A 26749-nucleotide genomic window follows, 5' to 3' on the forward strand; every position below is an offset into this window, starting at 1 on the left:
TTGCTAAATTCTTTTATATGTTAGAAATTTAGCTATACCGTCCTATTGTTTGTTTAGTTGAATTTTGAGTTAGTTTGCTTTATTCGTCCTTAATTTTTAAGTACGAAACTAATTAAGTCCGCCCATTGTCAACATTATGACTACTTTTGTTAAACTGTGTAGCAGGATTTCGCCGTCACTCTTATAACACATCTACAGTCCATGTCTTAATGAACGAAATGCTTGCACAATGAAAACATTAAACCCTAACTATATTTCGGTTTCTCAAATACACAACTATTGGTTGTTTGTATAACAATATTATTATTATCTCTAATACGGCTAAATATTTTTCTACGATAGTGGTACTATTTTATAATACCTTAATTTTTGGTTTGGTTTGAAAAGCTACACGAGGGCTATCTGCGTTAGGCGTCCCTAATTTAGCAGTGTAGGACTAGAGGGAAGGCAGCTAGTCATCACCACCCACCGCTAATTCTTGGGTTACTCTTTTACCAGCGAATAGTGGGATTGACCGTCACATTATAATGCCTCCACGGCTGACAGGGCGAGCATGTTTGGTGCTACAGGGATAAGAACCCGCGACCCTCAGATTACGAGTCGAGTGCTTTAGCTACCTGGCCATGCCGAGCCCTCAATTGTTGGAAATGTTCTTTAATCAATTATTTAACATTAGGTTCACGCCATTGGCATTTTTTATTTGGTTGTTTTTAACATTAGGTTCACGCCATTGGCATTTTTTATTTGGTTGTTTTCGGTCAGAATTCTTATTTATTAGACTATTACCACAATTTGTGAGGTAAGCTAATAGGTAACATTAATGTTTACTGTGTGTTTGTTTCTTATAAAAAAGCCTTATCGAGCTATCTCTTGTGCCTACCGAGGGGAATCGAACCCCTGATTTTAGCATTTTTAATGCGAAGACTAACCGTTGTCTCAGCGAGGAACTGATTTTCGAAAACTGAAAACATTCAATTTTTATTTAATTTCTCGAGATGGATCAAAATTAATCTATATAAAGTGTGCAACATCAATATTTTATATACTGCTTGTCAAAAGAGTCTAGTACGCTAACCACTCGGCCATGCCCGGCTCCAGAAGAAGAGAGAGACAGCGCCTGATTACAATTAGAAATTATACTAATGGTTAACTGTTTAGTCATTGGCACGTGCTTGTGTACATTTACCACGTACCTTAAATAAAACTGGCAAACCGAAAAAACGTAAACATCATAGATCGTGCATCCAACTGCATGTTTTGGTTGAGGTGTTTGGTAAAACAACTTACAAAAATATAACTGAATACATTACATAATGCAGTGTTGTCTTTTTGAGGTTTTCTCTTTATTTGTATGATACATTTTGAAAACCTTGAGCCCGTTTATCTAACCAACAGCGCATAAAAACTAAAGCTCGTGTGTGTCCCGTGGTCTGGAGTGATGCCACGTTCCTCATAGAATCCATGTACACTTGTTAAGTTAAATTTAGACTATTAACATTCTGCAGGATTTTGATACAATAGTAATTGTTTGTAAAACAAAAATGTATTGCTTTGTTTGGACACATTTCCAGTCAACAACGAAGTTACCAATCATCTTTATAAGCCTTTTCTGAAGTACAATGAGATGTCAAAGGTTAATATTTGAACATACACAGCTGAAACATGAGGCTCGAAAGTCTTGAAGTCTTGCACTGAAAACAGAATACGGAACCTTTCATGAATCACGAATTAATTTTGTGAGATTAAAGAACCAAAGAGACAATAAATAATGTAACTTAGTCAAATACCGTTAAAATTGACAACATTTTAAACTAGTTGGGTGAACTAAACGCCACCAGATTAACTATGTTCATGAAACTATTTATAACTGAATAACTGGTATGTGTTTCGCCTGTTAGTATTTCAATACCTTACGGCAAAACCAAGGAATCGTGGTTCGTAGCCTGTTGCCGCAAAGTCATACTTGGGGACCGTGGATGTATTATAAGAGTGATTGTCAAATCCTGCTTTTCGATCAGAGTAACCCAGGAGTTGGTGGTTGGTGCTGTTAACTTGTTGCCTAATCTCTTGTCTATCATTTAAAAAGTTAGGTACGGCTATGCGTAAATAGTCCGAGCGTAACGTTGCGCAGAACCCTGGAAAAAAAAAAAAGAGCTTATAATTAGTCTTCAATTCAGGAGGTATCACAAAATATTCCAGAAATTTAAGTTCTGGGTTACGGATGGTAAGATGCTGCGGGCGGGCTTTCTTCCCTGTGGGCGGCAGCAGATAGCCTTCATAATTTTTCTATAAGTACAAGATAAAACAATAGTGATAAATAATATTATTATTTATGTTCACTGTCATGTATTAGAGCTTCCGTTAAGATAAAGTACAAGTGGGTATTTATAAATGTAGGAACTCTATGACCTCGTTGTATCAAATAAGACGTGTTTATTGTCTAAATCTCAAGTAACCAATTTTAAACGATGACTTCACATCCTTCACTAACATCTACTATAAAAACTATTTTGATTGGTTAGCGGGAGTTAGCACAACGATACCCTAAAACTGCTTACTGATGCAACTTTTCTTTTTCTCTGTCTCCCAGTGGTACAACGCTAGAAACCGTGTTTCAGTATCCGTGACGGGCAAAACCCAGATAGCTCTTTGTAGAGTTTTGTGCTTAACTACAAACAATTTTCGTTTTTAGTATTGTTAAATTACCTAGATTATCCTTTGGGCTGTAAGAACGTTAGTTGGAAGTCTATTTTGCTTCTTCTCAAGTTGATAAAATAGTTTATAGAATTGTTGTTAGGAGGCAGCAAAAAAATGATATTTTTATCCACATTAATATTTTATTCAAATACTGTTTACGATCAGCGTTTACTAATTTTCATAACGCCCCCCCCCTGGTACAGCGTTAAGTCTACGGGTTTACAACGCTAAAATCAGGGGTTCGTTTCCTCTCGGTGGGCTCAGCAGGTAGCCCGATGTGGCTTTGCTATAAGAAAACACACACACTCATAACGTGTACCTCTTAATGTCATGCGTGTGAAAAAATAAAAATCTTAAAATGATGTTTATTTTATTCAAACTAAGTCAAAAGACAAAGATAATTGTTCGAAACCTTAAAACGAAGTTTGATGGAACCTATGAATCTGTAATATGACACACTGAGTAAGTTTCGAAACGTTTTTAATTCTAGGAGATCCGTGTCTGTGTCTTCAAGATCATCGGTTGCAACGTCTTTTGACCAGAATTTAAGTGTTTCAAAAAATTCATAAACCAGAGTCAAACCAGTCAGTAATTTCTTCCGCTGGAGATTATGACCCCTGGGGTATTGGAGGAATGCACTGTGTAGAACATTCCATGACAGAGAATGGGGAGGTCACTACTGGATGGACAGGCAGAGAAAGTAGTACTATATCTGTTACTATGGGTAGCTATGGTCATGTGAAGGATCCAGTCAGTAGAGGAAGAACAGAAGACTACGTTGAGGAAGATGACATAGTTCTTGGTGGAGATGCTACTAATTTTTTACACATTTTCAGTAATAAAAGTCCTACGTATTTTGGCATTCCTGTAAGGATTTTTTACCACAGCCACTCTAGAAGACTTACAAAAATCAGTTTTAAGAAATACAAGAGAATTACTTTGGATCGCAGGAAATGGTTTAGAAAAATTAAATCGTTGTTGATCACTCGGAAGATTGATTTGTTATCGGAAATCCCTTCATGTTTAAAACGTCTTTTCTCAGATACTAGGAAATTTTCAAAAATACAAGAACATGAAACGCTCGAACTGTTATCAAGACGTCCTCAACAATCGGCTCCAATTCCTGAGCTTAAGGGCTTACAAACACAATCACGTTTTTTATCTCCTCAAGGAATTAAAGCTTCATCACCAACATTTCATCTTACTAACTTAATTGAACATCCTTCAGCCATTTCAGATTCACACATACTAGCTTCCCAAAGTGCACTATTTCAAGATCATGCACCAATAACAACATCTAGCATCTTTACAACACATATCGATTCGTCGGTACGTCTAAAAACATCACCAACTAACCTAAGTCCTTTTCAAAACTTATGTCCCTCTAACATAGTAGATATGACGTCTATAACTTCTTCAAATGGGTCAACATCAATATGCATTCCCCAAGTGAGCATAACCAAAAGTTATCAATCTAGCTCTCCAATGCACGCTATGCAACAAATACCTGATTCTCCTTCTAAAACTTTAATTTCAAAGCCATCAGTTTTACCAGTTCATAATTCTTTTTTCCAAAATCCCATTTTTCCTTCAGTGAGAGAACACGAAAGTTTTACATTGCAACCAACCATGAAAGAAATGGTTTCCTCAGTCACAACAGAAACTGCAGAGCATGGTCATTATTTGCTAAAAAGACCAGCTTCTCCAGATTACCAACCCTTTAGAAGTAGTCCTACACAGTTAGCTACTGAACACCAAATATCACAGCCAATTACCATTAAATATTCTTTAACACCATCATCAGCAAGTGTTTCTCCTCCAAAAAGACCAACTTCACTAGTTTATCAGCATTTTACTGGTCTTCCTACCCCAACTTCTCTTGTATTACAGCAAAGATCTTTATCACAGCCACCTTCAAGAAATATTTCTCCTATAAGATTAGCAGCAGTAGACAGCCCTTCTTTTAAACCTCTTTCATCTGAAGAGTTTAGTTTACCACCTTATCAGTATTTTCCCCAAACTTCCACTTATTCAGCTGTAGCAAATCAACAGTTTTTATCCCAACCAATTGATAATCAGGACACTGAACTTATTTCTTCAAAACCATTACAGCAAAGTTACCAATTTCCAGTAGACTCTTCTCAAATAGCAAAAAATGATACACAATCAGGTTTAATAAGAAGACCTCAAAGTGTTCCAGCAGGTTTATTCTCCTTTTCAAAGCCAAATCACATTCAAACACTCTTCTCCTCTGGAGGTACACCTGGTTACCATAAACCAACAGTTCGTCAATCTGTATCCCCAGGAAGACCAACCGGTTTTCTTCACTCCTTACTTGCACAACGATCTTTTATTTCAGACCCAGTTGGTGTAAAGAAAGCTACCAGTACTGATACTTTTGTCCATGGAAGTGCTTCTCCATCATCACAAAATCTTTCAAAACTTTCACCAACTGTGCATTCTTTTATAAATTACACTAAGATAGCCACTCAGCCCAAAGAGGCGGATTATCTTATTGATAAACGTATGTATAAAGAAGACAGTCTCTCTCCGGGAACCATTTGTGATAAAGATCCAACTTCTCACGAAATGAAAAGTCGTGGGAAAGATCGAGCAGAAGACATATTTAAGTGTTTCTTTGTAAATAAACAAAGCGAAATATGTGGTGATGACATAAAAGATGAATCAAATTTTAACAAAAAACCAAATTGTGAAACGAGTTCTCAGAATGAAACTATTCGCCTTCAAAGAACTTATACTCACTCTTTTAACCCGGAGTATTCGAACGAACAGGAAACTGCAATGTATGCGGTGAGAAGAAATGCTTCTCGCCCTCTACTGATAACAAAAGATGAAACACGTTCTAACTTAAGGCCTTCAACTGATCGTTGTGAACAAATTGTTGACCTCAATAAGCAGGAAAAACCACAGCTTCAAAAACCACTTCGTCCACCGACCCCTACAGCTGTCAGAGAAACAACAAATTCTTCTACAACATTTGTTTTACCAACGTCCTCAGATCTACCAGCCAGATGTTCACCCTTAAGGGAGAGAAAAGGCGTGAGGTTAAACCCAACAGTAAGGCAAAGAGTCAAACGCAAACGCTCACTCAGCATAACAATACCAGTATCGACAAGAAGAAAAACGCTGTTGTCACGACATAGGTTAATGTCATTCTGTGAACCAGTCACAAAATTTGAACTTCGTCAGCGTGCATCATCCCCGCTTCTACTCAGAAGTGAAAAAAGTACAGATTCACTGTCAAATAGTGAAAAACATAAAGACCAAAGCGATATTTACCGAACGAAAGAACGTATATCTAAGATTGAGGACACATTTGAAAGGAGATTAGCAGCAATAGAAAAAATCACACATGTTGAAAAGAAGGACCAGAACGTGCAGACATCTGAACATGATTTTCTACATGTAAATAAACAATGGAAAAGCCATGAAGATGAGCAAACAGTTAAACCGTCATCTATTCCAACTCCCGAACATCACGCTTTTATAAACTTTCAAGATCTTCAAGGAAATAAATACTTATCAAATGAAAGGAAAACATATGATAAAACAGCATCACCAACCGAACAGCCTGAACCACCAACGAGATCGAAAAGAACCCGTTCTCAATCAGATACAAATGTGTCTCCAGTTCGGAGAGATATGGAGAAATCTCTTCACCACAAATTTTCGTCCGACGATTGCAAAGTTAAAGAAACAAAGCTATATCAGAAAAAACACGTATTTCAAATACCACCTCAAAAAAGTCACCACAGCCAACTGCGACATCAAAGTGACATAGAGATTCCACCTCCACTGCCTCCTAAAGTTTATCCGAAAATGTCGTCGTCAAAACCCTCTGAAGATACTCCTCCTGAAGTTCCAGAAAGAATGTATAAAAATATAAGAAATATCAGAGACGTTAAAACTGCGTCTGATTCACCCTTGTGCGTTCCACATCGTCGTATGGCGGAAACCGTGCAGTCTGATAGAAGCTTTTCTTCGCGTGGTTTGCTCGTAGATGTTCCAAGTGATCATTCGGTTCTCATGAGACGACACAATATCAAACAACAGTATTTCGACAGGCCAAAGGTAGGTACTTATAGTGATGACGTTCAAGTGAAAAGCAGAGGCAAAGGTGCGCCTGTACACGAACCAGTATATTCAAGAAATGTATCCGATATCAGTAGTAAGGGTTCAAAGTTTGAAACAAAAGAAAGAAAAAAATATGAAAATGTAATCTATAAAGATAAAACCAGTACTCCTACCAGGAACTACAAAAGGCAAAATTTGGAATCATCAAGTCCTGAACACCGTCAGAGAGTTAACAGTGACTCACGAACAACGAGAAGGGAAGCACATTGGTTTGGCAGTCACAGTCTTTATGCAGATTTTGAACGATCGTTCAATTGTCCAGAGCAAGAACCTTTTCTCGAATATAGAAGAAAAGACATCAGTTCTGGTAAAGTGAAAGGGGACCACAGTTTTTTATCTACCTCAAAATCAAAACAACCGTGGTCTGAAAGAGAAACAATTGAAGACTATCAAACATCAAACAGGGAGCAACTTCTACAGAAAGATTTTGTGGATTGGTCAGAACTTCAAAGTAACGAAAGAGTAAGTCATGAGAGAAGTGGTACATATTCAGATACAACGGTAGAGTACCTAAAGAAAAAACTTTCAAATCTTAGCGAATCCGAAGGCACTGACGAGCTTTTGAACTTATCCAAGAATACAGTTGACGAGCTGAAGATATCTCTGAAGGATAGTTACACCATGGAAGACAAAATAACGACTGAGAACGAGAAACAATCCGCCATACACAGACAAGGTAAACAGACAACAGAAGGAACAGTTTCTGAAACTATAAAAGAATCCACCAAACCTTTGGAAGAGTTTGGTCAGTTTGATTCTTCGGCGAGTATGTTTTGTTCACATTCGTCGACATCTTTTTTTGACACATCAGACGAGTCGAGCGACGAGATAGACGGAGATAAAGTGGGTGAAGAGGGAAGTGACAAAATAAAAAGAGAAAAGAAACTCTATCATATCGTTGAAGAACTTGTAACCACAGAAGAAAAATTTGTTTCTGCTTTACGATTATTAAACGAGGTAAGTTCAGAGTCAAAATGTCATGTCATAAATGATTAACACTGATACAATTCTGAAATCAGTTTACTTGTGACAATTTAACGTTTTCGTCATAAGATATCATTCCAATGGGAGAAGTTTTACTTTAGTTTCCTATCTGATAATGTTATATGAAAACCCATTCTGCTTAGCACTATTATTATTAATACTTTTTCTGAAGTACAAAATTATACAATTTTTTTCGTTACGATGATTCTACCAGAAATAAATTATGTAAATAAAATGTATCCTTTTTTAGCAGTATGAATAAATTACGCTGTTCTGTCCGTAGCAGAAAATAGGGTATTAAACTATCTTATGAAACTGTTCTGGTCGCGAAAAGCTTATTAATTTTCTTTATATTACGATGGACTATTAATAACGTCATGCCACAGCAGAAACTGTCTTCATGACATGTATTTGCTGCCACCTATTAGGCAATTTATTAAGCTTAATCTCAAGTGTTTATTTTATTTTTTTTTTTTTTAATTTCGCGCAAAGCTACTCGAGGGTTATCTGCGCTATCCGTCCCTAATTTAGCAGTGTAAGACTAAAGAGAAGGCAGCTAGTCATCACCACCCACCGCCAACTCTTGGGTTATACTTTTTTACCAACAAAAAGTGGGATTGACCGTCACATTATAACGCCTCCACGGCTCTCGTGCAGCTTTGCGAGAAATTCAAAAACAAATAAACAAGATAACCTAAATTCGCAAACTTCATGCGCGAAATTCACATCAAGTTAAAAATTTTATTACGATTGATTGTGAAATGAATAACTTCAATGTTAATATGTAATTATGAAACGATTCATTATAATTTAATAAACACAATTCTATGAAACCATAAAAGTGATAAAGTCCTACAATGATGAAAAATTTGAACTGAAGTGATGGAATTTTCATTTATGTCACCACAACATTCTGCTGCAATTTAAGCTTTTGATCTGGTAATAGTAACGATAAGTTATTAACGTTGTGTGGTACCTTCAACAATGTTGTTGTCTTTTCTTAATAATTATTGTTGTTCAAGTTATTGACGTTGTTTGGTACCTTCAACAATGTTGTTTTTTCTAATCATTATTGTTGTTTACGTTATTGACGTTATGTTGTACCTTCAACAATGTTGTTGTCTTTTTTAACCATTATTGTTGTTTAAGGTACCACACAACATCAATAACTTATCGTTACTGTTACTGGATCAAAAATTTGAAACGCAGCAGAATGTTTTGGTCTTTTTGAGTAATGTCATGATGTGGATACTGAAGTCATGCTAACACAATAACAAGTTGATATTACAAAGACGAAAAGAAAAAAAAATTGCTGCACATTCTTTATAAGTTTATAAGTGCTCACAAATATCTTTGTTTTTACTTAGTTAAAAATACATTATAATTTCAAAGGCTGTCTGGAAGATAATCCATTTCTACAAACTAATAAACAAAATATTGTATGTTACGTTATATTTTCTTAATAGCCAATCAGTTATTTTCATTTTGAATATTAAATATTTTCATCTAATAATCTCATTTTTCATTTTCACAGTGAAAATTTAGACAGGATAAAAGCTAAATAATTTTAATTAGACACGAATGTAATGCAACCTGTAACATTAGATGCCGCATACGTAAAAATTCCCAAAAGAAATGTGTTCAGTTATTTGTCTTTCAATTTATATGAAATCTGTTGAACCAATTTTTGTGGATGTGGACACCGCCCCAAGATCGAATTTAAATGGAAAGGTAATCGAGTGAACGTCAAATTTTGGTCTTGACAGACATTTCATTTTGTAATATATAAAGCTGACATCAAACAAATGTGATATTTAATGCAGTGTGTATTACGAGTACGTTTGCTACAGTTCGTATTCAGTAGGCCTTCACGGCGAATAGCACACATGCACGCCGTCCCTTCACACCCTTCAAACCAACCAAATAGATGCCATGGTAGGTGTGGCTATATTTGTTACAACACCAATAATACACAACAATGCAGTATTTATTCTGAGCAAAGACATCTGGAAAACAAAACATAAAATGAAGTTCAAAAATCCAGAAGTGTTCATAATTGTAGTTTACTAAAAATTCGGTTATGCAAGTAAAGCTACATGTTTAATGAAGTGGACTGTTGGATCTAAGGTAATCACCATGTTAGATTTCGTCTAAGCATATAATTAAGCTTGCGTATTGAAATGGAAGATTTTGTTAAATCTAAACATTGTTTCACTTTAAGTATGGTTTCTAAATATACAGCATTAACACAAATAAACCATAAGCAGTACGGTATTTCTTAAATTCAATATTCACGACGATGTAATTATTGTAAAATGACTTTTTTCGGATCTATTTATTATCACACAATATTTGTATTGATGCGCTGTGTTAATGATATTTTCCATCTTGTAACCAGTGATGGAACGTTTTTCATTTGATTCTGTGAGGGGCCAATTGTTTGTCATGCTTACAAAGTAAACAGTCGCTTAGTAAATGACTCGAGTTATTTTGTTATACTTGTCAACATATCGTTGTTGTTATAAACATACCACGAGCTGTATATAAAACAATAATATACAAACATAAAAATGAGAGATTAACCGCTGATACCGTTGCAGGGCCTGTTTTCGTATAGTCTGAAAAACATATATCAAATGTTGATCACGTGTGAAGAAGCTTTAGACTAGAACTTCTTATATTTACAAAAGCAAATTTTCTGTTTTTCTGTCTCATTGGTCTTTTGCAAAAGCAATTCAGTATTGATATCAGTACTGAGTCCATATATGTTTCTTTTTTCTTTGCTATTATGTTAAAGATACATATATGTATTTTTTCTTTCTAGGAGTTTAGGAAGTATGTTAACAAAGCAAACAGGATGAATGATGCACCAATTATACCAGACGAAACTCTAAATCAAATATTCCGCCACCTACCGGAGTTACAGAGGCTAAACGAAAATTTTCTTCAAGAACTTCAAACCAGACTGGAAGAATGGTAAGTCTGGTTTAGTGTGGAATTTACAAGATATATCTTTAAAAATGAAAACTTTATATGTTACTTGTTTAAAATAAGTGCGTTTCAAGGTCTCCCTTATTTAATCCTTATGAATTTTGTATACGTAATTTTACTTTAAACGTAAACTCAAATTCACTCACCCTCAACCTAAGTAGGAACAACAAAGTACTGTTAAAATTCATACATTGTATTCAGGGAATTTACTTACATAAAAACAAAATTTAAAAATTTCAAATAAAATCGGAAATTCTCTGCGATTGAATATTATAAAAACTGAGATTAAAATTATTAGAACTGAAAGCTGATTATTCCATTGGTTTACAGGATGTTGTTTGTCTTCATCATGTAAGATCCTGTCATATTCCAGTTTTGGTCATTATAACTAGGGAAGTAGTTATCCTTACACTCCTGTGCTCAAAGAATACCACTTGAGAGTTATATAACTATTAAGGAATATACAAAGAATGCCGATACCAGAAAGGTAATACAGGCGATGACTTTATAGTTCCGTGAAGTGGTAGCATAGACACCCTATGCTATAGCAACACACCGTTGCTAGAAGTTATAACTCCTCGAAGTGACGCCAGAGGACGCGTTGCTGGGACTGGATGGTGTTACTAAGTTGCTATAGGACAGTGCTACTACAGTTCTATTGGATGACCATGCGGTGTCTCAACTTATGTTTACTTTATCAATATTTATCATACCTACTGTTTCGCTCTTATAAGTCAAACGGAAAAACAGTTGCAGTTTTAATTATAGCTTTAACAAACAACTACGTCATCAAAGTAGTAGCTTTCACTTCTATATTTAATCATATGTCCTAAAAGTTAATAGATACTTTAGAAGTAAAACTATTGTTTAAACGAGACAGTTGGTACAGTTAATTGTCTTTTTAGTTAATTATTAATGTCCATGTGTCTTAAAAGTCTTGAATACTATACAAGAAAAAAACATTATTTAAGCACAAAGCTACATAATGGGTTATCTGTGCTCTGCCCACCACGGGTACCGAAACCCGGTTTTTAGCGTTGTAAGTCTGCAGACATGCCGCTGAGCCACGGGGGGCGTTTAATGAAATAATTATTAAAACATAATTCATAATTTATATTGTATGTAAAAGGTTTTATCACACATACTATATCAATTTATGCATTATCTGAATGATACAGATGATATAACATAAAATTACCTGCCTTAAAAAGTTATTAAATCAAATCTTCTGCTATTATCAATAAAACCATTACTTGAAGAGACAATTACATTATTATTCTATTGACAATTACGTTTATTTTTATAATTTAAATAACAAGTTAGTAGACATTTAACGTACTGTACCATATAATTATAATTTTTCCCTTCCATATTTAATTTCCCTTATATATTTTAGCATTTTCGAACGTTTTATATGTAAAGCTCTTATTGCTAATTCGTTTGTTTTATAGTTTTAATTTCTGTAAATAATATATTGCATAACACACTTCTAGATCTATTCATTCTGAAAAGGACGTTTATATAAACATTGTAAAATAATTGTACCATCGTGTTTAGCATGATAAGTTAAGTTATATAATTGTTCCATTTGAGCTTGGTTTTATACATCTACACAAACAGTCATGTTTAACCACTACTATTGTAGAAGTGAAGAGAGTTATTATTACTTTTCTTTAGATATTTTTTCACAAATCTTTGTGAATACCTTGTTTCTTACATGTTTAGAACTTTATGCACAAATGCTGACTGATCTATACTAAAACTGCTTACATATAGACGTTCTTCCAAAAGAGACTCGATAAATTCTGATTTTTAGGAGTAATTTGTATACAGGTATTATCTGCCACTATATACAAGAAAGAAATATACTCAATTTTTTTTTTTTCTGTGAACACTTTTAACTCTATTGGTAATTTTGGTCTGATGACGTCTAAAAACACGTGACTCCTAAGGCTGTTGATGCATCATATCTGTTTAACCCTTAAACGGCGGCCATCCATCTTCAACTGATGCTGCCACCTACAACATTCCTGCTGTTTAAAGGTTAAAGTACAATGTAGCTTAATATTTTGAAACAACGTGTTTCAACATACATAGAAGATTATAATTTTATGTTATTACTTATTTTCCGCTGCGACAGCGGTAAATCTACGGATTTGCTAAAATCAGGAACTCAATTCCCCTCGGTGAACACAGCAGACAGCTTTGCCAGAAGAAACACGCCCATCTTATTAGTAGTACACTTTATAATGATTCAAACATAGTTAAAGTATTTGCTGACAAGTCAGAAATTCTATTTCCGTATTTTTCTTACATTTTCAAAACTATATGTTCACTCATTTAAACTTACGAGCCCAACCAAGCATCAAATACATTTTCCCACACAAACGAACACAGTGTATAACCGAATAAAGTCTGTAATTCTTGTATCTTGCAGAGTTCACTACCAATTAAATACTGTATCACTTTCGCTATATATGGTTGACAGTCATAATATGCCATATCAATTAAAGGTTGAGTGGCCCGGCATGGCCAGGAGTGTTAAGGCGTTCGACTCGTAATCTGAGGGTCGCGGGTTCAAATCCCCGTCGCACGAAACATGCTCTCCCTTTCAGCTATAGGGGTGTTGTATGTGACAGTCAATCCCACTATTCGTTGGTAAAAAGAGTAGCCCAAAAGTTGACGGTGTGTGGTGATGACTAGCTGCCTTCCCTCTAGTCTTACACTGCTAAATTAGGGACGACTAGCACAGATAGCACTCGTGTAGCTTTGCACGAAATTCAAAAAACAAACATAAAATGCGAAGCAACTACCTATGTTCCTATAACATAATTTATCTTCATGTTCTCACACACAGATTATAGTACATAATGTTAATCTGCTTGCACGTATATTAATTAAAAATAAACTGAGCACACAATGAATTGTTAACAATCACAAGGTCACCTAGTATTTCTAATAGTTATCTTTGTCATCGTCTTCAATATTACTTATCACATCGTGTGCTTCAATGAAATGCTTAAGAACATTATCTGATGGCTGGTTTATATATGTCAGCAGCTAACACACCTCTGAACACTTCACGCTATTTATCAGGCAAGGACAGTTTTCAGGTTTACATACTAATAGTTCTAATACCGTGTCTCTAGTAGGTGATCCGTCCATCCAATCAATACCAGTGAATTCAGTTTGTCTAAAGTTCATCCAAGTCCAACAGGATTCGATATGCTCTGGTATTTAGAGATGCTTTTCTTTTAGCTAGTTAGAAGAAACTGCTTTAGCTGCTTGGGAGTTGACGATGCTTGAACAAACAATTTGAACATGAAAACACTTAATAAGTTTCCAGTTCATCCTTTCTACTACTTAGTAAGTTGTAGAATAGATAATTTATTTTTAATCGTTTAGTTTGCATCCATAAAGTCGACAGGTAAATACTTCCAAATCGTTGAACAACTTTGAAAACAATTATCTTTCTTCTCCAAGCTGTTTCAATGTTTGTTTTGTTTCCTGGTTCTTACTCAGAAGCTTAAGCACCGACAGTTTATCTTTACCTGTGAATGAACTGACAGTTTCACATCCTGTAAAGGATTACAGCCCAATTATGCCACTGCAAGCCTCTGCAGTCGGTAGCAATATTTCCAATATTAAGATAGGTTGTACATGTTTGAATTCCAGACTTAAAAAGACCTTTGTATGTTTTAGTTTTATAGAAGTGTATTGTTAGCATCAGTATTATCTGTAGAAATAACCATGGCTTCAGTGTCACCATTAGCTTAATGAATTACATTTAGTATGATTTTGGTATTTACTTCTTTTTTATTTGTCTCGAGCTCCGGCACTTCTTGACTTTTCTATTTTTTAAGTTTGTATCATTTGGCTCTACATGTAAAATATAGTACTTTTTTGCCTAGTAACGTTAAACACTGGCTGTACGCATTAATTAAGTACATATTCAATTAGGCTTGCTGTGTTATTGTAGTTAGCGAGGAATTTTTACATTGGCGCACAAGTTGTCCAGAAGGTATATTCTTGAACTGCACAGTGTATTATGTGATCTCTCTATATTATTTATGCTCTGCTCCTTGTAAACATCGGAGACAATATCAGTTTTCTTACTATGGCTCTCCACATGCAGAGCATTTCTTAGTATGGACGATTTTTGGTCTCCTGTCGTTTGATAGATCAGCACCTTCCAATCTATTACGGTTGCAGAAAGCTGAGGAAATACTTCTGTCACAGACACACTTTATCCGGAGCGGACTTATTGATCTTACATGATTTGTCATCCAGTATTGCAAGGGACCAAAGCAATGGTCCTAGCAGATGACATAACACACCCTTCATCTTCAGCTCCTTTCTTGTTTGAGTAGTCAAAATCATCTTTCCAAAGAACACTTGGTCAGCTTTTAATGTCATTTCTATTGCACTTGTTTTAACTTTCTTGACACCTTTTGACAAATCATAAAAAGGTTTTAATTTTCGTTTGCTGATAGAATCATGAACAGCAAGTTTTTGTGGATGAATTTTTAGACATTCTTCTTTAAATCTGTTATACACTTTGTGCTTCTACGAAATCAGAGATAATATCCTTTAGGGCAACTGTTGCAGTTGACAGACTGACAAGATCACAGTCATTTTGAAAGTATTTATCTGATTGTCTAATGTGTTGACCATGGCTTTTAACTGCTGCTCCATCCTTGTTAATTCTTAGGGTCTGCAGTTCTGCATGGTAGATATTTGATTATACTAAATTTACCGTTTTACAGAATTGATGCGGAAGGCCTGACCAGTATTCAGCTGTAAGATAATATCAGAAGATAGCACCTTAGTCCAAACTGTATTTAAAACACCACCTGGAATTTTGGCATCCTTATATAGAGATTCTTCTGTGATTTGATCTAGTGTAGCCTTTCAAAAATTTGTATGTTCCTAGTTAAACAACAAATTTACCTTCCATGAAATGTTCAAATATCTTATGCAAAGTTGCTGAGTTTGACATGGTACTATAGTACACAGAAAGACAACAGGCGTAGTTTCTTTCATCATAAGCAAAAAACCACGGAATTATATGGTGGATTGCTTACATGTATGACGACCAGTTGTCTTCTCGCGATGTACGAAGGAGTTAGAGAAGTATGTCTTTATCTAAGTCAATACAAGGCAATCAAGTTGCAGTGATTAGTCCATTGTTTCGTCATAAGTTCAGTTATTCCTCAAGTAGGCTATTGATAGTGACAATCGCCGAAATGTCCAAAATGGCTTGATACAATGGTCTGTTCTGATGACAATGAAACTCTGAAACATACTCTAAGACTTCAGCGAGTCTTTTATTCACGTCCGGATGTCTGTTTTTGAGCCAAGTTGAGAAACCTCTCCATGAGGGCCCTATTATAAACACACACCGCTTGATTGTAGTGCCATCAATCCACAACAGCTGTAATAGTCTTCAGCAATAATAAATGATTCAAGACAAAGTTCTTAAAGGCCAGCATCTTGAAAGCAGTTTTTAACGGTACTCAAGATATTACAAATTGTGTGAAAAGTTCCAAGCCTGATAATGATCCTTTGATAGAGAATTGGATACTTCCAAAGAGCTTTAAAGTCTTTAAAAAGAGAGCATGGTCAAACCCTAAAACTATTTCATTAAGCTGTAGCTAGTTGATGATTTATTTCCTCTCATTGAGTATTTCCAATGTAGTCGCTATTTCTGTTACTGAAACATTGATGGTTGTTAAATAACCAACATTGTTAATGGCAACATCTTCTCTGATACGGACATTTTTGTTAAACCTGGTCCATCCACACACTGACTGATTAAGTTGATCTACTCGTTGTGTGAGAATTCATAGAAGTTTTTCTTTATAAATACCTTTCGATCTGTGTTCTGGTAATTCAGAACTTGCATAGTTATTTATTTGCCAAATTTCAGTTCCTTGACCAAGATTGTAAATTATAAGGATTACATCTTGTACGGTGATGCTTTGTTGCTTTTCAACCATTGGAAAAACACAATTGTTGATGTGGACTAATGACGGTAGGTTAAACAACAATCCCATTAACTTGGTGTTTGGTCCCTTTACAACTTAAATTTTCTTCTAAAGTTCTATATTGTCCTAAGCTAGTGTTGTAAACAAGTAGGTCATGTGGTTTAAGGAAGGACTACATCTTTGGGACTAGCAGATAACTTTTGAAGATATAGGACTGTATCATTTTCTTCTCTTTGTGAATATGAGACACAATGTCCAAATCTGTTAAGAGCTTAAACCACTTCCATGATACCCATTAAAGGTTTCATTGCTATTGGTAGAAGTATATGTTTTGACGCTTTCTACTTTCCATCTAACAGCATACATCAACTTTTGATGAGTGAACCAAACAATTTACTATAGGTCGTGTCTTGTTTGGATCTGCTTCATCATTTAAGAAACAATGCAAGAAATAATTCAGAAGTTGAGGTGTGAAAATACTTGATTTAGTAAGTGTATTGGGCGAATGAGGCCATTTTTATAGTTTATAATTAATTTTGTATAGACGTTCAGGTAGATGAGGCAGCAGAATAAAGATTGGTGTTATCTTCAGGTGAATTAAGGATGTGATCTTGTAAGTACATATCTTCTTTTTTAAGATCATAGACAGAGAGACGACCTGGCACAACCAACAGTCGTACTCTATCATCAGGAAAAATTTGGAGAACTTCTTCAGGTTCTGCTTCAATACATCTTTTCACATGTTTTTTATTGAGTTTCTGATACACGTGATTTCACCTGTTGTCATATGTAAAATTAATGTGTGGCAAGTCAGATATTTTTATTACTAAGATTTTGAGGCAAATCTGTTCTTATTTTCTCAAACTAATGTATGTACACATTGCTTTCTGCTGCACAGCATTCTGCAACTTTGGCGGAATCAACTTGTTTCTCACGATGAAACTTTGTAGAAGAGACGGCAACTGACTTGAAGAAAACAGGAGGCTTTCGAAACGTCGTCCTCTACACTTGTGTCTCCACAGCAGGCAGTTGCTGTCCATTCTACAAAGTTTTATCATGAATACTCTGCCTAAACAATCTATCAAAGAAAAACTTGTTTTTCGCTACACATCTTTTGTTGTTGTTGTTGTTGGAGGTACGTGTATACTCGTTGTAACAGGTCCGGTAATAGTAAGCTTTAGCAGTCATGATGTCATGAGATAAATGGCTAATACTCCACAGTCCTCCTTCTGCGTTTCTATTTCACGTAGTAATGTTTTAGAAGTTAAGTCAGTACACTGAATGAGACGTTTTCTAGATTTTTGTTTCTTTATGTGCTTTGTTTGTTTGTTTTCACTAAAGAAATAGAGCTTGCCATAAACTCTTGATATAAATGGCCAACGATAATCACGTGGACCTTTTCTCTATTGATGAGTCCTCAAGACAATAATATGATATTTTCGTTGATTTTATTAGAATCAGATTGATATCCTTTTTCATGGTAAATCTTCTATTACATCCTTGGTGGTAAAACATTTCTGCACTTCCCCTTGTGGCATTTTCTGTGCAATGGGTAATAAACCTTGGTAATCTCTGGTTCATGGTGCTTGTAATAACGTCTTTGACAAGGAACCATCCTTCAATGATACCATTGTTGAAGTGTCATCTTCTTCTTGGTAGTGTATTATAGATGATTTATTTAAAATTTCTTTGGCCCTATTTGAGCATCCAGGACATTTGTTACTACTACCACCAGGATTATGCATGCTACTGTTACCACAGGACGATTCCATGATTAATTATATTGCTATCTACAAGTTTGATCTAATGTCTTGAAAATATAACAACGTAATGCAACTTGTTTTTCCAAAGCATCAAAAAAAAACAAACCGGTATGAGTCCGTAGAAATATTGATGTGCCACTGAGGGGCAAAAATTATGCATGGAAATGAAAATTTTGGATAAATTAGTTATATAAGTTGTTTTACGTTGCTCTAAGCACAGAATACGATTGTAACGACTGTATCATGACGGAATAGATGAATGAAGTATGATAGTCTCAGATTCCGACGAAGGGAGACAGTCCCTAGTGAATAGTTTCTAGCAAATTGGGGTAATACACTCTTGTTAGAATGTTAGCCTAAAGCCCTGGTTGAAGGGATTCAACAAACCTTCTTATGGTAACACCGAGTATTATATCCAAAATTTTTAATAATGAATCTTATTTTATCAACTAGTTAGTTCGTTAAATAGGTTATTTCACGTCGATTTCAACACGAAATACCAGTATGATTATAGAGTAATGGGAACACCTTAAGAGCCGTCTACAGGACAAGAGAGAGGGTCTCTCACAGAAAACTGCAAAGAGGGAGTAAACCTATTCTACTTTAATACCTCGGGCACACACAGATTAAAAAAAACATGGAATGTGTTAAAATATCATCAAAATCTTGATATAACAGTTGATAATCTGTATATTAAATATATTATTATTATTGTGTTTTACCATGTTTACTGTGTATATAAAGTAATAAGCAGCAATACTTACTGATACTGGTGTTTATCATTGCAGTATCCCGAGCCAAAAGATTTTTAATATACATATATAAACACGAACACAATTTCATGCATTATTACGTGTATTCATGTATATATATATATATATGAACACAATAAAATTATGTTAATTAAGTTGGGATAAAGATTATCTCTTTTGTTACATTTACTGTTATATATATATTTCTAAATATATACTTCACCTAAGTATTGAATGAAACAATATTTTCATTGATTAAACAATTTAAGTGTGCGATGACATAGCATTGTTCATTATTCAATATATAAAACATTGGCTTGCAGGGTGGACTACAAATTGATCGGTATTTAGATAGAAAGCTACGAAATTTAGCGGTATATTATATTTTTGTTTTCCTGAAACTTGAAACTATGGGTTTTTAAAATGTGAAATGACAATTTTCCTCTCTGACTCATATCAAATGACCCAGATTTGACCTCTCACTACTGGACCACACCTATTCTTTCATATTTTATAAATCTAATACACCTGCTGTTTATTATTACAAAAAATTTAATATATTTTTTTATAAATGTGTTACATTGATGTATGAAATATGCTACAAAAATGCAATATTGTACTTTATAACGTGTCAAAATAAAAAATACATTTCCAGATACTGAACCACCTAAAGGGGAAAAAAGAGCAGAATAAAACATATTAGCTCAGTTGATTTTAACCTAATTTTACATGATATGTACTACAATGTTAGCCTTACTATTTTTTCACATAGTCTACTTTATGGCAGACAACATAATTTTATTTTATAAGCTAGGCCTACTGTTTACTTTTTTGCAAACAACATTCTAATTCTACATACATTTTTGTGTGTGTGATGTTAAATACATGATATATAAGTAATAATTCATACCTAAATAGGCCTATCTGTTGTAATGCTAATAAAAAAAATACAATTTTTAGGTTCAAATCACCTTCCACCTCATGCAAGTGTTCTACCAGCTACGCTGAACTGACTCTAATCTCATTGTGCGCAATAATTATTACCGTTTAATCTTTATTCTTTTCGTGTATTCTATTTTATAGCAGACGGCATAATTTTATTTTATAGGCTAGGCCTGCTGTTTGCTTTTTCGCATATGACGTTCTAATTGTGCATACATTTTGTATTTGTGTGAAATTAAATATATGATGTATCAGTAGAAGTATAGTTAATGACCTATAACTAAATAAGCCTATAGAGCTATATTCTAAATTAAATGTTAATTCAAATTACATAAAAACATCTAATCTGTGTATATTTTATTCTTGTAATGTACACATTAACGATAAAACTACCGGTTCGATAGCAGACGACAGATGCATATATAAACGAAAGAAATAATTTGTTTATAAAATAATGAATTGTTTTATTATTGTCTCGTTTAAATGAGCTTACATACAATTTTTCTACGTTATGTTCATATCATTTCACCTTAGTATTTAAGATTTTGAACTTTTTTAAAATTTTACTTCTATTAATAAAATCAGGGTTTATCGAGCTTTTAGCCTGTTTTCGAAGAATGTCTATTGTTACATATTACAATTTATCTCGGATGAGTCTCCGGTTAATTATGTTACATACACTACGTATTAAGATTTCAAATATCCTGAAGTTTTAATTTGAATTTAGAAGGTAACTAAATGTTAATATGTATCACATTTATATCACTTGCCAACAAGATTCCTACACACAATTTTCTTTCTTTCTTAACACAAATATATTTTAATATGCAAAACAAATATAAAATATTCCAAGATACGCTAGTGCTTTCGTAAAACATATATTGTTGGCCCTTACACTCGAGAATCTTTTACAAATTTGGAAAACAGGCGAGACTCGCGCAATACACATTTAATATTTATACGTTTCATATATTAAACTGAAACAAACGTAGGTATTAAAATAAGTATATAACTGTAAATTATGTACACTATACATAAACACTTGTGGTAGAATTCAGTTAGCATTATGCATAAAGTTCCAAGCAATCAAGAAAAAAGCTCCAGACAAATATTTGTAAACATTTTTACAATAATAAGCATAATAGTTATACAGATTAACTTATATAGTTAAAAATTATATTAGAATTATTTTATATTACTTAAAGATTTAAATAAGTGTCCTTTTCAGGACAAATAGATGTAAAAGTATGTTATACAATATATTAGTTATGGAAATGAAAACTATGGAGTAAGTGAAATAGGGATAAGAGTTTTACATATAAAACGTCAGAAAATGAGTGTGTGTTTTTCTTATAGCAAAGCTACATTGGGCTATCTGCCGTATCCACCAAGGGGAATTAAACCACTGATTTTAGCGTTGTAAATCGTAGACTTACTGCTGTCCCAGCGGGGGACTCATAAAATAAAAAATGTAAATTAGACGTAGTAGCGAAAACTATAGTCATGTACTGTTATGTGCTAAATGTGTAATGAATCAATACTTAAATAACGAAAACACAATTTGTTGTGGAATAATAATGTAAAAGTTTCTTTAATTAATGGTTTTATTTATAATAAAATATTATACGTCATAAAACTTTTCATGACAGATAATTATAGGATATATCAATTATAAAAACAAAAACTATAGATCTAATAAATTAGGGTAACGTTATATATATAAAGTGACACGTATTGGTAAAAGAATTTAAGGTAAACTATTGGCTATGATATAATATCTTCTTCGTCCAAATAGTCATATATATAATGGATAAGGTAACATAATATGTGTGATAAAATTTTTACACGTCATATGTATACAAATTATCATCTATACTTTAATAGTTTTCTCGTTAAATAATGGTTTTACTTCTAAAGACTTTTTTAACACACGCAAATCAGTTACTAACTGAAAACACAATCAGCTATATTAACTATCTTGTTAAAATAATAATTTTACTTCTAAAGTATTGAATAACTTTCTAAGACATAATTAAATATATAAATGAAAGCAACAATGTTGATGATGCAATCATTTGTAAAATTATATTCGATACTTAAAAATATAGTTGTTTGTGGTTTACCTAATGAACGAGAAACAGTAGGAATGATAAATACTAAGTACGGAAGTGATAAATATGAGATACCACACGATCACCCAACGGAGCTATAGTAACACTGTCCTACAACAACTAAATAGCACCATCCGCCTCTAGCAACATGCTGTTTGGTGCCACTTTGTCGAGTTCTGACCCCTAGCAACGCGCCTTGGCAGCATTTATCCTGCTGCAACTTCATGAAACTATGGCATCAACGTATCTGTCACTTTTCTTTTGTCATTATTCTTTGTATATTACTTAATTGTTACCGAACCCTAAATTGTCGGCGTCATTTGCATTTAGCATAACAGTTGTATAACTCTCAGACAACATCTTATGATTTCCTCTCACCTGGTGGCCCACCACTAAGACAAAGAAATATCAAAATAAATTTTAGTCATCTACCTATATGTATATATATTATATATATATATGTGTGTGTTTGTAAACTAATCCATTAGAAGTCTTGATTTTTATTCCGTTAGGAAATAGTTCACTGCACAGTTCAGTGACCTGTGTATTATACAGTTTAATTTATACCCTTTCAATGTATCTTTTTCCATATATAACTGTTGATCTTTATGTTATATTGTTCAATTAGTACCCCTTCGTTATCTCATTTTACCATACATAACGTTTAATACATACATTACAAAGTTCAGTTAGTGTCTTTTCGAAATATCTTTTATCGATATATTTTTCCCGTACATTTCAGAGTATATAAAATGACTTGAGTATATTTTCCATCAGACTTTACATCACATTTATGTGTTCAAACACATAAGTCTATAAACACTTATGGCCATAGTAAATTTATTTAAGTGACGGTGGCTTAATATTGCATAATTATGTACAATAAACATTCCATCTAGTTTAAGTCTAGGCGTTCTGTAATTTAAGATTGGTTAATTAAATAACACATATATGTACTCTTTTGATCAGCCTCGCGTCATTTTGATACAACAATAATCAATTTACCTAGTTTTTGTACAAAACAATTGTTTTTCAGGACAATATTTCAAACGTAAATATTTTGGCTTAGGTCAGAAAATCGAAGAATAGCCGATCTGATCATTCAGCACGGGCCGTTCCTGAAATTATACTCTGCCTATATTTGTGATTTCAGGAATATATCTACTAGTTTAGAAGAAAGCAAGAAAAAATACCCAATGTTTCAAAAATTAGTGCGAGAATTTGAGGTAAGATTACATATAAATTACGATGAAAATAATCAGAGGTCCACGTCTGTCCATGATTACAACAATAATTTAAGATATACATTAAATTAATCAGTTACAGCACTCAACACACAGTCTGTAGTTTTCAATAATCAATGGCATCAACGAACATGCTAGACGTTTTAGCCGTGAGGGTCGTTATAATGTTATATTCAATCCCACCTTCGTTAGTAAAGAGTAGCCTAAACGTTGACGACGGGTGACGTTGACCATATTTCTTTTCTCTATGCTCGGCATGGCCAGGTGGTTGGGGCACTCGACTCGCAATCTGAGGGTCACAGATCCACATCCCTGTCACACCAAACATACTCGTCCTTTCAGCCGCGGGAGCGTTATAATATTACAGTCAACCCCACTATTCGTTGGTAAAAGAGTAGCCCAAGAGTTGGCGGTGGGTAGTGATAACTAGCTGCCTTCCCTCTAGTCGTACAATGCCAAATTAGGAACGGCTAGCACAGATAACCTTCGTGTAGCTTTGCGCGAAATTCAAAACAAACAAGCAAACAGTTATTTTCTGTATTTCTTCTAAAGTATGAGTGGCTAGCTATGCGTGAAATAAGCAAACAAAAGAAGATTAATCTGCTGTCCAAGGGTTTCATGAAGTAATGCGATAATTAGAAGTAAATGTTGAATGCGATTAGTTTAGTAAATGGTTACAATATTTTAAGAATTAGTGTGAAAAACTGAGATAAGACTGTATATTCATGTTGTTTTCTGTTGAATTAATCCAATGTTTCAGTTTACTGGAACTAGCACAAGACGTTGGGGAAGGAGTGTATGCTCATTTTGGATTGAATATTGCATATTCGATGGTTAAAAAAGTGCATTTACTGATTTTGCTTTTATCTTTCTATCCTTAGGTTCCTTGCCTTAGTTTTTGAAAAATTAGTTCAGAAACTTTGAAGAATATTTGTTAACTTATCAAAAAATATATATTTGTTAATTATAACAATGAAGTAACGCCTTGTAATACACTTATTTTTCAGCTATTTTTAATCAGTTGTTTTATTTAGACAATGCTTTAGTAACAACTGTCGATGTTGTCTAACATTTCATTATTAGTTGAATTTATGCTTTTCTTGTCTTACGTTATTAGATCTGTGATAGGCCTGGTTTGGCATGATGGTTAGGGCGCTCGACTCCCAGTTTATCAGTAGTGGGGGTTTACATCCCTGCCACATCAAACATACTCACCCTTTAGGCTGTCAATCCTTCAATTCATTGGTAAAGTTGGTAATTCGTTGACGTTGTTAGTGCGGATAACCCTCCAATAGCGTAGCGCGAAATTCAAGACGAACCAAACAGTCAATGTGTTCGGAGAAAAACAGCATTGTTTCTTTATAACAAAAGGGAATACAGGCAGAGGTAGAATTCCGAAACGTTTATACGTGTCCCCTTCTTTTATAATGAAACAATACTGTTTATCTTAAGTATCATTATTATTTAAAATTAAACAATATTGTTTTTCTCAAATATCATTATTATTTCTATTCTAAAACCAAACACATGTGATATTCCTTGTGGATTGAACGCAAAACTCACAAATTATTTACACTAAAAATATATATATTGGAATAATACATTCATAAGTGTTTCCTCTCTGTCTTTTTATTTTGTTAGGCACTTCCTATGTGTAAGTGTTTATCATTAGAGCATTACATGCTAAAACCGATTCAGAGGATTCCACAGTACCGCCTGTTTCTAGAGAGATATCTCAAATATCTATCGTATGATGACTCTGAGTATGGAGATACAGAAAAAGCTCTGGATATCATTACTAGAGTTACTGAACATGCTAACGAATTCATGAAGCGTGGGGTAAGTCCTCACTTTATCTTCTCTTTCCGTTTTTTTATTACAGGTCATATTTCCTTGCTACTCTTAATACGTTAATTATGGCAATTAAACTCTTTTTGTGTGAAATCATTAACTTCTTTCCTTACTATATCTGTGTACTTCCAATCATCCTTTTGTAAAGAAAAAGTGTTATATTCATCCCACGACAAAAATACATAAATTATGTTAGAATATGTTTTCACTCTTCATAATCTCACTCTTTGTTATAAGTTTCAACAGACATTGAAATTTTGACCTATGTGACTTAGTACTTTGTGAAAGCAGTTATTTATGCAAAAAGTAAGGTACTGTGAACAATTAATTTATGTTTAAAAATTCCTAGACTTATAGATAGATCCAATAAGTGGTGGAATTATAGTACATGTAAAAACAACTCTGATCTGATTTTCTATTATCTATGAAGTAGAATTGTATAAGCTTTTAATTACAGTTCTCCAGCCTTATACTTGTATCAACATAATGTTCTAACTTAGCTCTTTATTCCAATAAATAACAATAATTGACTGTGTTCCTCTCTTTAACACCAACATTTTTAACAATGAATAATAAATAGTTTCAGTACTTATTCATATTGCAATGCATTTTACGACTCTAAATTTTATAGTTTCACACTGTGAGTAATTATTACCCTTTAATACACGATAAGAATACTTTCTTTAAAATTATTACCCTTGTTAAAACCGCTTACCTTTGTTAGCAGTTTTAAGCTTTCATTCCAGAGCTTATAGCATAAATCCAAAAACGTTCGCAGAACGTAAAGAAAGTATAGTTGATTTTCCATAGAATAACTGTTCTGTTAAAGCCCAACATAGACATCAATATGGTTACTTCAAACTAACGTAAATTCCAAATGACAGGCCCAGCATGGCCAGGTGGGTTAAGGCGTGCGACTCGCAATCTGAGGGTCGCGGGTTCGCATCCCCGTCGCGCCAAACATGCTCGCCCTTTTAGCCGTGAGGGTGTTACAATGTGATGGTCAATCCCCACTATTCATTGCTAAAAGAGTAGCCCAAGAGTTGGCGGTTGGTGGGGATGACTAGCTACCTTCCCTCTAGTCTTACACTGCTAAATTAGGGACGGCTAGCGCAGATAGCCCTCGAGTAGCTTTGCGCGAAATTCCAAAACAAACCAACCAACCAAATGACAAGGTAAACTCATGTCGCTCAAGTAAATAAAACTGTGTGTGTGAAAGGTGATTTTTTTTCCAAGTTCATTTTGAATTTAATTATTAAAACGATTAAATTA

General features: G+C 34.1%; 1 protein-coding gene across 7 annotated transcripts in view; it reads left to right on the forward strand.

The window, feature by feature from the left end:
• The window catches only part of LOC143226451 (uncharacterized), a 66723-nt gene that overhangs the window by 10729 nt on the left and 29245 nt on the right, over positions 1-26749 (forward strand). For all 7 annotated transcript variants that reach the window (XM_076457436.1, XM_076457440.1, XM_076457442.1 and 4 more), the window contains 4 exons: positions 3188-7809; positions 10661-10812; positions 23452-23608; positions 25268-25465. In XM_076457436.1, the coding sequence (XP_076313551.1) occupies positions 3331-7809; positions 10661-10812; positions 23452-23608; positions 25268-25465 (4986 nt within the window). In that variant the 5' untranslated portion in view covers positions 3188-3330. The remainder of the gene's footprint in view (positions 1-3187; positions 7810-10660; positions 10813-23451; positions 23609-25267; positions 25466-26749) is intronic.

This window comes from Tachypleus tridentatus, chromosome 9 (genome assembly GCF_004210375.1).
Source record: "Tachypleus tridentatus isolate NWPU-2018 chromosome 9, ASM421037v1, whole genome shotgun sequence".
NCBI lineage: Eukaryota > Metazoa > Arthropoda > Merostomata > Xiphosura > Limulidae > Tachypleus > Tachypleus tridentatus.